We start from the raw sequence: 15,165 nt of genomic DNA, 5'->3' as shown, positions 1-15,165 counted from the left end.
AATGAAATCGTACTCTCTTTAGTCTTGTATTTAGTATTTTTGTAGATACAACCTAAAATCCTATTTCCCTTACCACTAGCTTGGATGGCCTAAGAGACTGATCAACCAAGATCCCTTTCTTTCATAACACTGTTAAGGTTATTCCCATCCAAATTATGATAACCAGCATGCATTATCTTGTGTTTATTATAATTAAAAAACATTTGCCATTTGTTTGCTTAACTTACTAAATTATCTAAATCTTTTGTAAATCAGCATCATCATCCTCATAGCCAGCAACACCCAAGACTTTAATATCATCAGCAAATTTAAGTAATTTATTGACCATTCCTTTATCTGTGTCATTGATGTAAGTCAAAAAGAGCAAAGGTTCTAAGTCTGAGCCCTGAGGTACCTCACCTGTGACATTTATCCAGTTTGACTGAACTCCCTTTGTAACAACCCTTTGCTTTCTTCCATCCAGCCACTCTTCTATCCAATTAGCTAACTTATCTCTCATAATTGTTTTTAACAAGCCTTTTTTGTGACACCTTGTCAAATGCTTTCTGAAAATCCAGATGCACCAAATCTACACCCTTACCATCATCTACATAAGCAATAACCTTTTCAAAGAATGTTAAAAGATTTGTAAGGCAAGATTTTCCCTTAGTGAAACCATGTTGACTATCCAATAAAATTCTAAACTTTGTTAAAGAACTTTGCAAAGCATCTTATAACTTTTCCCACAACTGATGTAAGATTAATGGGTCTATAATTACTGAAACAATTTTTATCACCTCTCTTGAAAATAGGAGTTACATTAGCTAACTTTCAATCCTCTGGCACCTGCCCACTATTCAAGAACTGACAAAAAATAGTAGTAAGTGGCTCACATATCCAATTTTTAACCTCCTCCAAAACCCTGGGGGGTATATCATCTGGCCCAGGAGCCTTATTGTTTTTAAACTGCCCAATTTTCTCTTAACCAGCTCAGAATTAATGCAGTCATCAAGTCGATCATGTTTCCATCTATCAACTGTTCAAGATGGGAAATACTACTTAAATCTGTTAAGTATGGTAAATATAATGCTATGTCTGTCTCACATACTTCAAAAATTATGCTGTGTTTAACTTGTTTTCAAGTCTCATGGGTTGAATATATTTCATTATATTTTTTGTTTTCATGTCGATCATGTTTCCATCTATCAACTGTTCAAGATGGGAAATACTACTTAAATCTGTTAAGTATGGTAAATATAATGCTATGTCTTTCTCACACACTTCAAAAATTATGCTGTGTTTATCTTGTTTTCAAGTCTCGTGTGTTGAATATATTTCAATATATTTTTTGTTTTAACTTTTCGGGTTGTGTAATTTTACTACTATAGGTCTATAAACTTTAAAATGCATTTTGTGTAACATCATAAAATTGTTATTGCTTAAGAGTTTGTATTTTTTTGTTATAACAAGCTAAAAATCCTGGTGTAGGATACCTGAATTTCTTCAGAGTATGCAATCATTATATATATATATATATATACACAGATATATATGTTGATGTAAGCATAGGGCCATTAACTGGTTGAAAATGGTATTAATACAAATGTTCATCAGCATGGTACTAGCAAAATCCAGTTATCAGTACTGACCAACATAGTACCAAAACAACAGGTATTAGTGTGAACTAGCAAAGTACTAGTAAAAACCACTAGGATATCATCAGAAACCAGTTATCAATATTAACTAACATGGTACCTGTAAAACAAACTATTAGTTTAAAAAGTATGATACCATGAAAAACCAGTTACTGATGTTAACAAGTGTGGTACCCATAAAACCAACTATTAGAATAAACCAATTTGGTACCAAGAAAAACTAATTATTAGTATAAACCAGTATGATACCATAAGAAACTAGTTACCAGTATATTATTATCTATTAAAAACCAGTATGAATCACCATAATGCCCATGGAACCAGTTACAAATGTGAACCAGCATGGTACTTGTCAGAACAGTTATCACTGTGAAAATATATAATACCTCCAAAAATAGTGATTGAGGTGAACCAGTATAATGCTTCTAAAACCAGTTACAAATGTGAACTAGCATGGCATTTGTAAACATAGTTATCAGCATGGCACTAGCAAAATGTTGAAACTAGTGGTGGCTTTTATGGCTTGTTCCAAAACATAACATTTGCTGGTTATGAACATAACTTGGCCTTTTTTGTTTTCTGCTAGAATTGTTATTATAGATCACAGTCCAACATATTTTGCAGTCAATTTTATATGATTTGGATATTTGTTTACATCTTTATGTGACACTTTAACATGAGTTGGGACTCAGAAAGTAATATTTCTGATACTTTTTGCAGGCTTACTTGAGTCAACTTGCAAAAAACTCAACTCCAAACAAAAAGAAAAAGAAGAAAAAGAAAAGTAAAAATAAGATTCCATTTGAGTACAAGAAAAAGAAGAAGAAACGACCAAAAGTAAAATCTAAGTCAAAAGGAAGTGAATCACATTTCCCCTCTGAATCTACAGATTTAGGAAATGTTCTTGTTCCTGAAGACCTAAGTTTGTACTCTAGGTCTTCTGGTTCTCATTCTTGTACATCAGAAGAACCTGACTCCTCATCAGAGCAAGTGACCGGAGCAATCAAAGATCTCAGCTTAAATGAGCATTCAGAATCTCCTCCATTTTCTTTGGAAGATGCTACAGTTAATAAACTTCCAGAAGAGTCAAATTCAGATGAAAACTCCACTTCAAATGTTGAACAGGAAATCAAGGAACCAGTCAAAAAATCCTTTGATTTTTCTAGAGAACAACAGCATTACAATATAGATGGAAAAAGGTTGGATCAAAAAGTTGAGGAAGCAGGGGAGTCTATTATCTCTTGTCTTGAACAGAAACTAGAAGATAAAGAATCAGTAGATTCAGCTCCTTTATCCCCACTGGAGAAAAATGAAGATTCAGATGACCAGCTAGTCCCTTTTCAAGTCTCTCCAAGGTCAAGTTGCAAGGTCCCACGTGATTATATGGTAAAGGCCAGTCCAGTCAGGCGTGGCTCAAATGGTTGGGAGGAATGTTTAAGACCTAGACCCTCTCAAGTTCAACATTATCAGGTATTATACATTTGAACAACTTTAGTTGAATTCAATTCTTGATTGTAAAGAGTAAAATCAATGAAATGAAATTTTCTTGTAGAAAAAAAAATACTGAGTTCTTTATTTCACAAAATAAGGTGTTATTTTAATTATTCACATGACTCTTTAAAGGCAATATTAAGTGTATAATTTTGCCATTTGCAAAGTCTTTTAAGGGCCTTCATGCCTCTTGACCAGCTGATCTAACAGGAATCAATAATTGTTTTATTGAGTTAAACACTTGAGGGTTTATTGACACATTTAAGACATTGTTGGGGCTGGGAGAGCAGAGCTTGCAATCTTTCTAAGTTAGAAGAGTTTAGGAAATTACATAATTTGCAGTTCCCTTTTCCATCATTTTTGCAGTTGTGTTTTATTAAGTTTCTTCCATATTTCCTTGATACTTTTACTTTCATTGTTACATTTCAGAGTTTGAGCAACTTGTGAGAGTACTTCCTATTTAATGTTGTTGTTCTTTCCATGCACTTCTAAGAAGCAAGATTTAAAATGTTGTTCAAGTTAGGAGTGAACAGATTTAGAGTATAGCACTGAGTTCACAATTTAAGGTTTAAAGTGTTTGTTTAAACATGGTAACATTTTAAATTTCATTTTGAAAAGTTTTATTTTTTTAAATAATTTTTAAAAGCAACATTTTCTTGTTACTAAGGTGTTATTGATTAAAATGTTATAAAGCAAAAATTCATTTAGGGCCAGATTAATGACCATTCTGACCAAGCTATTGCTTACTCCCCCCCCCCCCAAAGAGTTAGCAAAAACCTTTCAAGTAGTCATTGACTAAGATTTGTGTTACTAATTCATAATTTACATTTTCTGAATCGTTTATGAAAAAAAAAACAGTTTCAAGTTATTATCTATAAATAGACAGATCAGACATTTAGTCAGCAAGGCTATGATGTCTAGCTGAATTTTGTGGAAAGTGTAGCTAATTTCTTGAAAATAATTCAACAGTAAATGACATACAGCTACTATATTTTGTAAAAATGTAAAGTTGTTCTTTAAAAAAAAATATATATATATATAAATTGTATATGAATAAATATTTTGTGCTGTTGTTGAACTGTTTTTGCTCACTGTATTTGGAATGTCAAACATGCAAATATAATTTGTATCTCTATAATTGTATAAAATAGGAGGCACTTGCTCACTTTTAGCTTCTAACCCTTCTGAGAGCTTATTAATCTGGTCCCGAGTGAAGGTCAAGGATGATTCCAATTGCAACTATTATATGATTTGCTGACAAGAATAATTCAGTTCATTACTTGAAAATAACCTTATTATTTCTATAAGAAAATCAGATAAGCAGTTTGGCCTTCAGTTAACCTAGGTTGTCCCATAAAGAAACCAAAAGTTAATAACCCACTTGAGTGCTTCTCTGTATCGAACCAGGGAACTAAGAAAAACAATATAATTTTGAAAATTTTACTTGTTAAGTAAAGCAGTGAAAAACATATAGTATGCCTTCTTAATACATTGGTTTATAGTGATTACATATCTTATGCAAGGTATGATTGAAAAAAATCAGAAAAAGGAACCACATGTATGTTTTCTTATGAAAGCAAAAAAACCCAGCAAAAGCAGCTCCTTCAGCTACCAATTTTAATTAAAGTATTCTCAATATTTTAATTTAATCATTCTATCCTTCAATAAATAGCAAGCACCTTTGTGTTATTTTATACCTTTAAACCGTTTGTGTTTTAGAGTTTTATTATGATGAGAAAACGTCGGGTCTCTCCTTCATCTCAAGAAGGTAGTGTAGGAAACAAGCAGGCCAAAATTATTGTGAGTACCAACACTGCCAAAACAAGCCCTTCCAAAGGAATAGGGTCCATAACTAAATCATCTCACAAGGATCAGTCACCAAAGAAATCATCAATATGTAGTTCATCTTCATCTTCTCAGATAGCAGCATCACCAGTGAGTGTACTTACGAGATTTTTATGTATTTACTATCTTCTTTTGTTGAGCTTCAGTATTTATACTGCAATTATTAACCAGAATACTATGTAAATAAAAATAACTTTTTATTGAATGATTTTGTTATTACAGTGTCCAAATCATTCCAAAAATGGGTTAGTACGTTCTTGCTTAATTCTCATGGGAGAATAAAAAAAAAGGCAATTCTATCACTTTCAGAATTTTCAGAGGATGCAACCTATTTAAAGTAACTTGGATATTTTAATATTAGTTTCCAAAATTTAAAAAAAAAATTAAAATCTGAAAAATAATAAGCACTCTGTGAAATTATATTTTACATGCCAATCTAAGAGTTGGAATTTGATTTAACATTCACAGATAAAATATTTAAATTCAAACATTTTTGTGGAAAAAAATGTATTTGAAGAAATAAATGATTATTAAAAGAAATGTGATGTTATTTACATATCAGCATAAGTACTACCAATAAAATAACTAACTTGTATAATAATGAGTAAAACCTCAAATATGTCTGAGAAAAATAAATAAAATTATTTAATTCTTTTTTGTTTTAAGAGTTTAAAAACAATTTTCAGCCTCCTGTTAGGAAAATAAAGTAAATTATTTTGGTTAAAATGTTTCAGTGTAACTTAGATATTCTTGTGAGACCTAGCTGTGAAGAGTTTTCCTTAAAAGTGACAATGGTTTTGAATAATCTGAAATTACACCTGTAGGAGTAATTTGTTAAATGTTTTATACTTTACATAGGACATTCCATTAAACAAGTATGAATTTCTTATGTTGTTAGCATGCTTAGTATATAAAATAGCTTTTTAAAAAATTGTGTAATTGTCTTAATTTGTAATTTCTATGGGTCTCAGGTGGGTATCAGTTAGATATTTCGATGACAAGGAACCCACTTTGAGACTAATAATGGCTGTTATATTAAAGTTTTTCTTCATTACCCATTCAAGCCGTCTCCAGCCATTATCAGTTAGATATATTATTCAATACTCTTATGAAAATTATCTTTATTTTAAAACTAGTGTGATGTAAACTTGGTTAATAGTTTTATCACTCAAGTGTTCAATGAATTTAATTTTTTTTTATTTTAATGCTATGTTTGTATACATCCTAAGATTTAGAATTATATGCAATTATTTTCATATTTTTAAAATTACACTGTAAGTAAGTTACTTATGCATACATGTGCACACAAAATTATTAAAAGTATATATCTCTAGCTAGTAATGTGCTTATCCACACTAAAGTTTATTTACAAATCTCATAGTGCACTGGTACATAAAGTTTTTAAAGCTCAGCAGCTGCCATAGCCAGCCTAGGTGTTATGAGGAATGGAAACCACAAACTTTCTTAATTTACTTAAAGGAGAGAAATTGAATTCTTACTGGAGCAGCTGTTTTGAAAAAGTAGTGGTTAGTAAAAAGTGTTAGTAACAGGGCTTTGGCTGTGATTGAACTCAAAAATCAGCCCTCTCCATCTGAAAATGAAGCCCTGGTGGTAAAATATTACTCTCCATACCCCATTTCTCAATGCCTACTAGATTCATTTCATAATATGATGTATAATATGATTTCACTTTAGCTCACATTTTGTGTGTATTTGAGTCTCTTTAAAATGATGTGTTTATCTTATCATTTCTTACTGTTCTTTAGAGTATGACATAATTTCTAATATTTGTAACTTCATTTGCACTGAAAGGGTTTTTCATGTATAAGCATATTGTATTTGATGTTACTGTCTGTGCATGTGTCTCTGTTACAGCCATCTGGTGGAACCAAATGAAATTATTAAATCCATGGAGAAGTAAAAACTTACAATGTACTTCAGGGTATTCTATTATTGAATTTTGGGTGAGCCTAATCATTTTTTCTTGTCACTGCCTGCTCATATTGTAGGTTTATCTTGAACTTCTATAGTTTGGCTGATGTTTGAACACACACACATATTGGATAGGTATAAAGAAACTTTGGGCATAAATGGATTTATTGGTGGTGCATGCACAGTTTATTTTAGACTAACGAAACCTTGTGTACTAAGAATCTGCAGAAAAACTTACAGGGAGCCACCTTTAAACAAATGTCAGATATATCATCAAGTGCTTGATATGCCATTCCACAGTAACTACATCTAACCTTGTCAGGATAAGATTCTGATGCTGAATTTTTACAGTTGCAATTGGATGTATTCACATAGATCCCTTAAGTATTATATTGCTTTTAACTGCATGGCCTTTGACATATTCAGATATATTGATTGCCATGACCTAAAAGTCACGCTAGTAGTGTCCCTGGACACACCAAAAGATTAAATATTAAAATTGCCATTGATTATCTGTTTCCTTTCTTCTAATATTTCTATTGTTTTTAGAGTGATATAACTCTTTACATTCTTTTTCAGCATTTTGTCTTGTGTCTTTACTACATCTACACAGAAATAAAGAAATCACATCTAGAGACAAACACTATTCATCTTGTCTCAAAAATCTTTTGACCTTTTTTATAGATGTCACTGCTTATGAGGGTAAAGGTGTAAACTTGGTTTAAATTGATTTTTGGAGGGTTTTTGATAAAGTGCCAACATAAAAGACTAATAAAGAAAACTACAAGGTGTCCAAAAGGTCTGTATTTGCAGCTTTCTTAATTTCAGATGTGTGACTGATTATGGTGCTGTCACAGCATGAAAAGGTTGAGTTCATCCAAACTTGTTTTGGATTACAAGGACAGCACGTGGAACACATATTGTAAAACTTATGAAGTGCCTATGGTTCCAGACTTTTCCGACACCCTATATCTCTGTAGGATTAAGAATTGTTGAGAGAAGAGAGAGCAAAAGGTTGTAATAAATGAAGTTCAGTCAAACTGGATTGGAGTTGCAAGTGGGGTACCTCAAGGCTCTATGCTGGGACCCTTATTACATTAATGATATTGATAAGAAGATAATCTAATTGGTCCAGTTTGCTGAAGATATTAAAATTTTAGGTATAGTTGACTGTAAGAAGAATGCTGTTCTTTTACAAATGGATTTGGATCATTAATTTATACCATAATAACCACCTTGATAGAAATAAGTTAAATAGTTTTATGGAAGAAAAATATTTTGAGGTTTTGGCTGATTAGTTTCACAAATTTTTCAGTCAGTGGGTTGTTATGAATGGGAAAGCAAATAGGATTTTGGATCAATAAGAATATTGAATATAAGTGAAAGGAGGTTTTTGTTTCTTTGTATAGATCTCTGAATTAGGTCTCATTTAGAGTATTGTGCTCAGTCTTGGGCTCCTTACTTTAAGAAGGACATTAAGTTGTTGGAAAAAAGTTCAAAGAGGGGCTACTAAGGTGATTTCTGGGAGGGACTGGCTGTCAAATGAGGACAGGTTAAGGTTTTTAAAATTATTTTGTTTTGAGAATAGAAGGGTTAGAGGGGATCTGACTGAACCTTTAAAAATTATAAGCGGAATAGATGGATTGATGCACTATCTTTTTGTCTGTTTAATGGTAAGAGTGGTAGGACTAAAGGATGTAAATTTAAGACTTGGCAATGTAGAAGTCATCTGCAAATTAAGTAACTTTATTTCTTGAACAGGGTGAGCAGCCTTTGGAATAGATTGCCCTCAGACATGATAGATACAGCAGGATTGAGAGAGTTCATAAGAGGGCTTGATGAATACTTGGGAAGTCAGGGCTAGGTATAGTCAGATGGATGTTTGATAAATGAATGGGACAGCTATGATGGACCAAGGTGCTTCTTGTTGTCCCTCGATTGTTATATGTTGTGAAGCTTGTTACCCCTCCAGAGAAAGCTCAGCTTAAATCAGAACTAGCTAATTGTTATCTAGTGATATCGATAACACACTGCAATAAGCATTCAGAAGGTGTGTTTTTTATTGTTTTTTAGCATGTTGATTGTACTTTGAAGAACTGTAGTATCTGAATGCAACTTTATATTGAAGATTTTATGTAAATAAGATGATGGTAGTAGACACTTTGTTTGAATTGAATTTTCAAATCCACTCCTTTCTAAATTTAACTTTTGATCATGTGTGGATATGTATATATTTGGATATATGAATCAATTTATTTGTATTTGACCTTGTGGTTAGTAGTAGAAAAACTAGGAACTACAGCTTTGCTATGTGGTTTCAAGTTTGGACTTTTTGCTTAAGTCATAAGGAAGTGTGAAATCATACTTTTGATTTTACATGTTATTATATAATGAACATGGTAAAAAAGGAATAAAGAAAATGAGGTAAATCAATGTTTTTTGTAACTAGCAAAGGTACCCATGCCATATGTGGCATTTATTTTATCTGATTTACATGGAAGGTTGGATGGTGTTCCTGTGTGTCACATGCCACTATTAAGGCTATAGGAAGGAGGAAAATTGAAATGGCTGACAAACCCATAAAAATGAGAAAATGAATAAAGTAAGGGGTTTTAGAATCCTAATAAGGCATACTTAAGAATTCCTGAAAGTTTCTAAGAGATCAGAGTTTGGGAAGTTGAGAAGTTTTCTTCACAGCTAAACAAACAGACATAAGTTGCTTTTTTAGTGTAGACTCATGAAAAATTAATTTTAGCACAACTTAATCATTTTTGTTCTCTAAAAAAACAGGATAAGATGAGATTTTACATGATAACAGTGGCTCCTATTTTATATTTTCTGTTCTTCCTTTAGGACAGCTTTAATTCTGAAGACAGAGAGCTTTTATCTGACATTAGTAACCAGGAATTGGATCAGGACACAACTAACAAGCTTTTGGTATGTAGTGTGTTAATACATGTTTCTAGCAAAAACTTCAGAGAAAAAAATCTAATTGCATTTGTTAATGCAGAATTAATTCACAGAATTCATGTAAAGATAACCTTGTATATGTGTAGCATTATGACATTTATGTGAATTGAAAATTTTAGTAAATCAGGTAGTATGTGTTGATTTAAAAATAGTTCCCTTTCTCACATGCTTGAAATATATTATAAGTTGAGTAGGAAATGAATATAGGTCTCACATAATATTCCATTGCATAACTTATTATTAATAAAATTAATAGCTCAGTGCACCAGCTATTTGTAAATTAGTTTCTAAAAACTAATTAACATTTATTTAAAACTTTAATGCATACATTTGTAATATGTTTTTGTATGAGAAGCTTCTGTTAAGAACCATTGTGACAACTGTTCTTAATTTTGATTTCAATGAGATCCATTCAGTATAAATTAATGAATTGAAACGTTTTTATTCTTATTTTACAAGTATAATTCTTCTTGACAAAATGCTCTCCAGTGGCACAGCGGTATGTCTGCGGACTTACACCGCTAGAAACCGGGTTTCGATACCCGTGGTGGGCAGAGCACAGATAGCCCTTGTGTAGCTTTGTGCATAATTACAAACAAACAAACAATCTTGACAAAATATAGGAAAAATGTTCAATCTGTGAAGCAGTGCACTTATGTTAATTATTCTTATTTTAGTGCACATAAATCTATTAAATTATTTAGGTTTGGTTGTTCTTAAAGACAAAGCTACATAATAGGCTATCTGTGCTCTGACCACCATGAGTATCAAAACCTGATTTTTAGCATTGTAAGCCTGTAAACATACTGCTGAGCCACTGGGGGGCCACATTATCTAAAACCTCAGGTAAACAACTTGTGAAAAATTAGGTATTTCTAGTTAAAGTAGTTTATTGTTTTTTTTTCCATTTGTAGACATAAGTGGTTAATGCACAAATGATCTAACTTAAAGAAAGAAAAAAATTGAAGATATACAAAGCATAACCACTTTTTTCAAATTTCAGGATGCAAGTGTAGGAGAGATCATATGGGCTAAACTTGGCTCGACTCGTTGGTGGCCGGCCATAGTCATTTGGGGGGCTGACTGTGGCCAGCCACCTGCTCGTCCTGGTCAAACTTGGGTGTTTTGGTTTGGGGATCACAAGATATCTGAGGTATGGGATGTTATGTATACTATTGAAGAAGCTAAATAAAATTGTTTTGTATTTTTAAGGTTTTTATTACTTTTGATTGGTATAGTATTATTTTCTATTTATACATAAATCATCAGATTGTTAAATAATAGTTGCAGTTTAATAAAAAAATTTGTTTGTGAGTTTATTTATTTTTTTCCTTCATTATGGCAGTGAACTTTGAATTTATGTGAGAAAAATGTCTTTAGGAAAGGTTGTTGGAGCTAATTGATAAGTTTGATTCTTTTATTGGATAATTGAAGCCATTTGATGAAAATGTTTTATGTGGAATACAATGTATTAAACATTATATCTTAAAAGTATTTTGTAATAAGATTAACTGTAGTGTTATAGGTGCAAAATACTACCTATATCTTTCAATAGAAGTGATGTGATAAAAGCTTAAAAGATGAATAACTTTCTGTATATTTTTGAGGACATTTGTGTGCTGTAAATTATCCTTTAAACATCATTATTTTGAAAATCGTTATTTACTTTTCTGTACTATTAAGTTCATTGAATATCATATTGTAAATTTTCATTTATCTAAATTCCTTGCAAATATACTTGCACATATTATCTTAAGGTCTCATTTTCTTTTTTGTTTGTTAATTAATCATTTACTATTTCAGCTACCAAGGGACAAGCTTGTGGACTTTGTTGATGATTTTAGTAGCAAGTTTACTGACTTTGCAGGAAAAATGTTTAAAACAGGGGTTGTAGAAGCAATTCGAGTAAGTCTAAATATTAGTGGTGTGAACTGTAAGAATAATATAGTGTTATGTATTCATGGATTACCAGACAATGGTTACCCTTAGATATAATAGAACAAGTAAATTTTTTTCTTTCTAAAGGTTTCATGACCTTGTGGAAGAACATAACCCCCTAGGAAAAATCTTGGATCCACCCCTGGTAGTTTTGTCAATGTAACATCTTTTGAATTAAATCATAAATATAATGGAGCATGTACTTCATGTGCACTAGAACTTGAACAATATGAATAACTGCTTGAATTACAAAATATTCTATATGTATTATTGGGTTTGCTTGACTTTTTCTTTTTTTAAAGTAGGGTTGATAAATATGAAAGTTGCAAGCAAAGTATGACTGCTCCTACAAAGCTTCATGTTAAAAAAAATGTTTTTTTTTCAGTTTAACAAAATTATTTATGTGTTTTGTTTGTTTTTAATGCAAAGCTGCACAATGACTAGCTATGCTCTGTCCACGACAGGGAATCAAACCCCATATTTTGCATTGTAAGTCTGTAAACTTACTGCTGGCATGTTATCCGAACTTGTTATTAAAAGACTTTATTAATCAGTGTATTGCAAATCTTGAATCAAATTTTGTATTTTATTTGTTCTGTTTTGGTAGTTTGAATATCTTTATTGATCAATATGAGTTCAAGTTAAAGCTCAAATTATAAAGAAGTTTGAATTGTTATCTAAATAAAGCTATAAACAGATTACTTGAATTTTTATAGGTTAATGTTTAAATTGTACCTTTTGTTTTGATCTTATCACAGGAAGTGGCTGTACGTGCTGAAGTGGAGTTTGTTGAGAGTGATTCTGCAGGGATGCTTAGTTGGGCCAAAAATGGCTTTCACACAGAATCTCAAAAACCCAATCCTTATACTCCTGATGCTGGTAATGGTAGTTAGATTGTATTTTGTGAGTGAAATGTTTGAACAATAAGAAATGTTTTTATGTTCCAAAGTAAATTTAATATCGTATATAGATAGTATTTTATTGTTTTAAGCAGGATGGTAAAAAAAAAGATAATATATGTAAGTCTTCGCATTTAGTAATATGTTTTTCCTTCTTAGTAGGTTAGTTTGTTCCAGGTCACCAGTTTTGTATAATGTAATTAATAGTATAATAGGTTTATTATTCTTAACTTTCTTTAACACAAACAGGGGTTTATTACAAGAAATTTCTATTTAGGTAAATAAAATAATGACTTATATTTCCAGAATGTATCTTTATTAGCTCAATATTTTACAATTGCAGCTTTGTCAGGAGCTATCAGTATTCTATTAGTTCACTAATACATTTGTAACTAAACTGGAACACTGTCATCAGTTAATTGAACATCTGTTCACATGTCTAAAAGGTTCAGATCATATTAAAATAATATCAAGCATTCTTGAATTTAAGTTGTTGAGACAAACCAAACCAACAATGGTACATAAATAATATGTGTAAATCAACAGGTTAATTATAATATCATAGGATAGGCTAGTATGTAAAACACATCTTCATAAGTTTATCTGTAAGTATTTTTTCATCCTAGTTTACCAATACATACACAAAACAATGTTGAAAAATGTATTTTATCCATTATGAGATTGTATAGAGACTTGTCAAAGTTTAAATGTAAACATATTAAAATCTTAAAAGTGCCATTGATGTCTCTACACTAGAAGTCAACTTTCATATTTGTTTTTCCTTTTTCTTGATTAAAATGGATTCTTTAATCTTTCAGTCCAGAAAACTATGACATTTAGATAAGATCTTGACATCTGATAAGATGTTATCTGCTTGTGATATCCCATGCTTTTTTCCATAATGTTCAGTAATAGTATTGTTAGCATTGAGGTTTTGGATGTCACACATGTGCTCAGATATTCTGTCATGTACTGGTTGACAAGTCTCTCCTATATACTTGCTAGAGAATCTGTCACAAGCTACTTCATAAACAACTTTCTTACTATAGCATCAATCATGTAGTCCATATATAGCAGCTCTACAGTTATTTTTTACATATTGTGTTCCTTTCTTGTATGGTGAACTTGTTATTAATATTATTAATACTTTAAAGGAGATGTCTGGTTTTTGTACTATTTTATGGGGTAATTCTATGTTCTAATTATTCTCTTCAGTTTCATGGCAATATTATCACATTTCTATGGTATCACCCAAGTAACCTGAGCTTTAAATGTGCTTTCCTTATTTCCACGACTTCAAGTGGACATGCCTATTTTGTTTTTGCCTATTAAATATTTTTATTACATTTTATATAAGTTCCTGTGGGTAAGCATTTTTTCTTAAAAGAGTTATCAAATTTTCCCTAGCCTCCTTCTGTACTTCCTTTTTGTATTACAGATTTTTATCAATCCTATGGAGGTAGCCAATAATTAGACATATTTTTACTGCAGGGGAATGATGTGAGTGGAAATGCAAAGAAAGGGCATTAGTAGATGGTTTGCTAATAATACCAGTAATGATTTACTAATCCTTAACGTTAATTGTAGTATCTGAAATTGGTAAATTTCTACCTGGTATGGCATAAGTTTTATGAATGGATGAACTGTATTTAATAACTCATGGAAACAAATAAGAGACTCTAAATTAGTGTTCCACACTCTGAATACATCATCTATGGATCTGTACCAAATTGATGAGCTTATATTCCCTCCTGTTTAGCAAGAATTAAGTGCTTTCAATTCAAGTATATACATAAATGTTACAGCTAAGACTACTTCTTGTCTATTTTCTATAGCTATTCCTCTAATTTGTTTATAAGATTTTTTTATTAAATCTTAAATGCCCACTACCTAACATGAACCTTAGAGCTTTTTCTAACCAATCAATTGTAATATTTAAAAGAAAGTTCGAAGTCATTTCTGTTTTCTCTTTTCATGGTCATAACACAATCTACACCTTCTTCAGTTGAACAACATCCATTGTAAATAGAATAGAATTATCAGTAATGAGGTGTGAGTCATTATCTAACTATCCAAGAAAATAATATGTGCCATTGATATGAGCAGGGACTAAGTCCAATAATGGGTGCAGCAGACTATCGAAATCCCATGATATAATTTCTGCTAGTGATCCTCAAGCAGATGCTATGGGTCTCAGGGGGTAAATCAGACTTATAATCTTTAGGATGGCTGTAGAATCCAGGGACTCAACTGTTATATGGTTTTAAACGATTCATTAGTTCAAATTTGATGACAAGGAACCCACTTTGAGACTAATAATGGCTGGAGACGGCTTGAATGGGAAATGAAGAAAAATTTTAATATAAGTTTAACATAACAGCAAATGCACAACGTTTCAACAAGGTTTTGTCATCATCAGGTACGAGTAGTTTACACAGACATAGATTTATATATAT

At 31.4% G+C, this 15,165-nt stretch overlaps 1 protein-coding gene across 1 annotated transcript in view; it reads left to right on the top strand.

Moving 5' to 3' along the window:
• LOC106470124 (DNA (cytosine-5)-methyltransferase 3A-like) overlaps positions 1-15,165 on the top strand; it is a 72,430-nt gene that overhangs the window by 13,894 nt on the left and 43,371 nt on the right. Inside the window, 6 exon segments of the mRNA XM_022398710.1 lie at positions 2,355-3,104; positions 4,845-5,060; positions 9,756-9,839; positions 10,876-11,025; positions 11,676-11,777; positions 12,569-12,689. Coding sequence (XP_022254418.1) covers positions 2,355-3,104; positions 4,845-5,060; positions 9,756-9,839; positions 10,876-11,025; positions 11,676-11,777; positions 12,569-12,689 — 1,423 coding nt within the window.

This window comes from Limulus polyphemus, unplaced genomic scaffold (genome assembly GCF_000517525.1).
Source record: "Limulus polyphemus unplaced genomic scaffold, Limulus_polyphemus-2.1.2 Scaffold3833, whole genome shotgun sequence".
Lineage (NCBI taxonomy): Eukaryota > Metazoa > Arthropoda > Merostomata > Xiphosura > Limulidae > Limulus > Limulus polyphemus.
The sequence above is the reverse complement of the archived record's forward strand: the minus strand, read 5'-3'. Positions and strand labels throughout refer to the sequence as shown.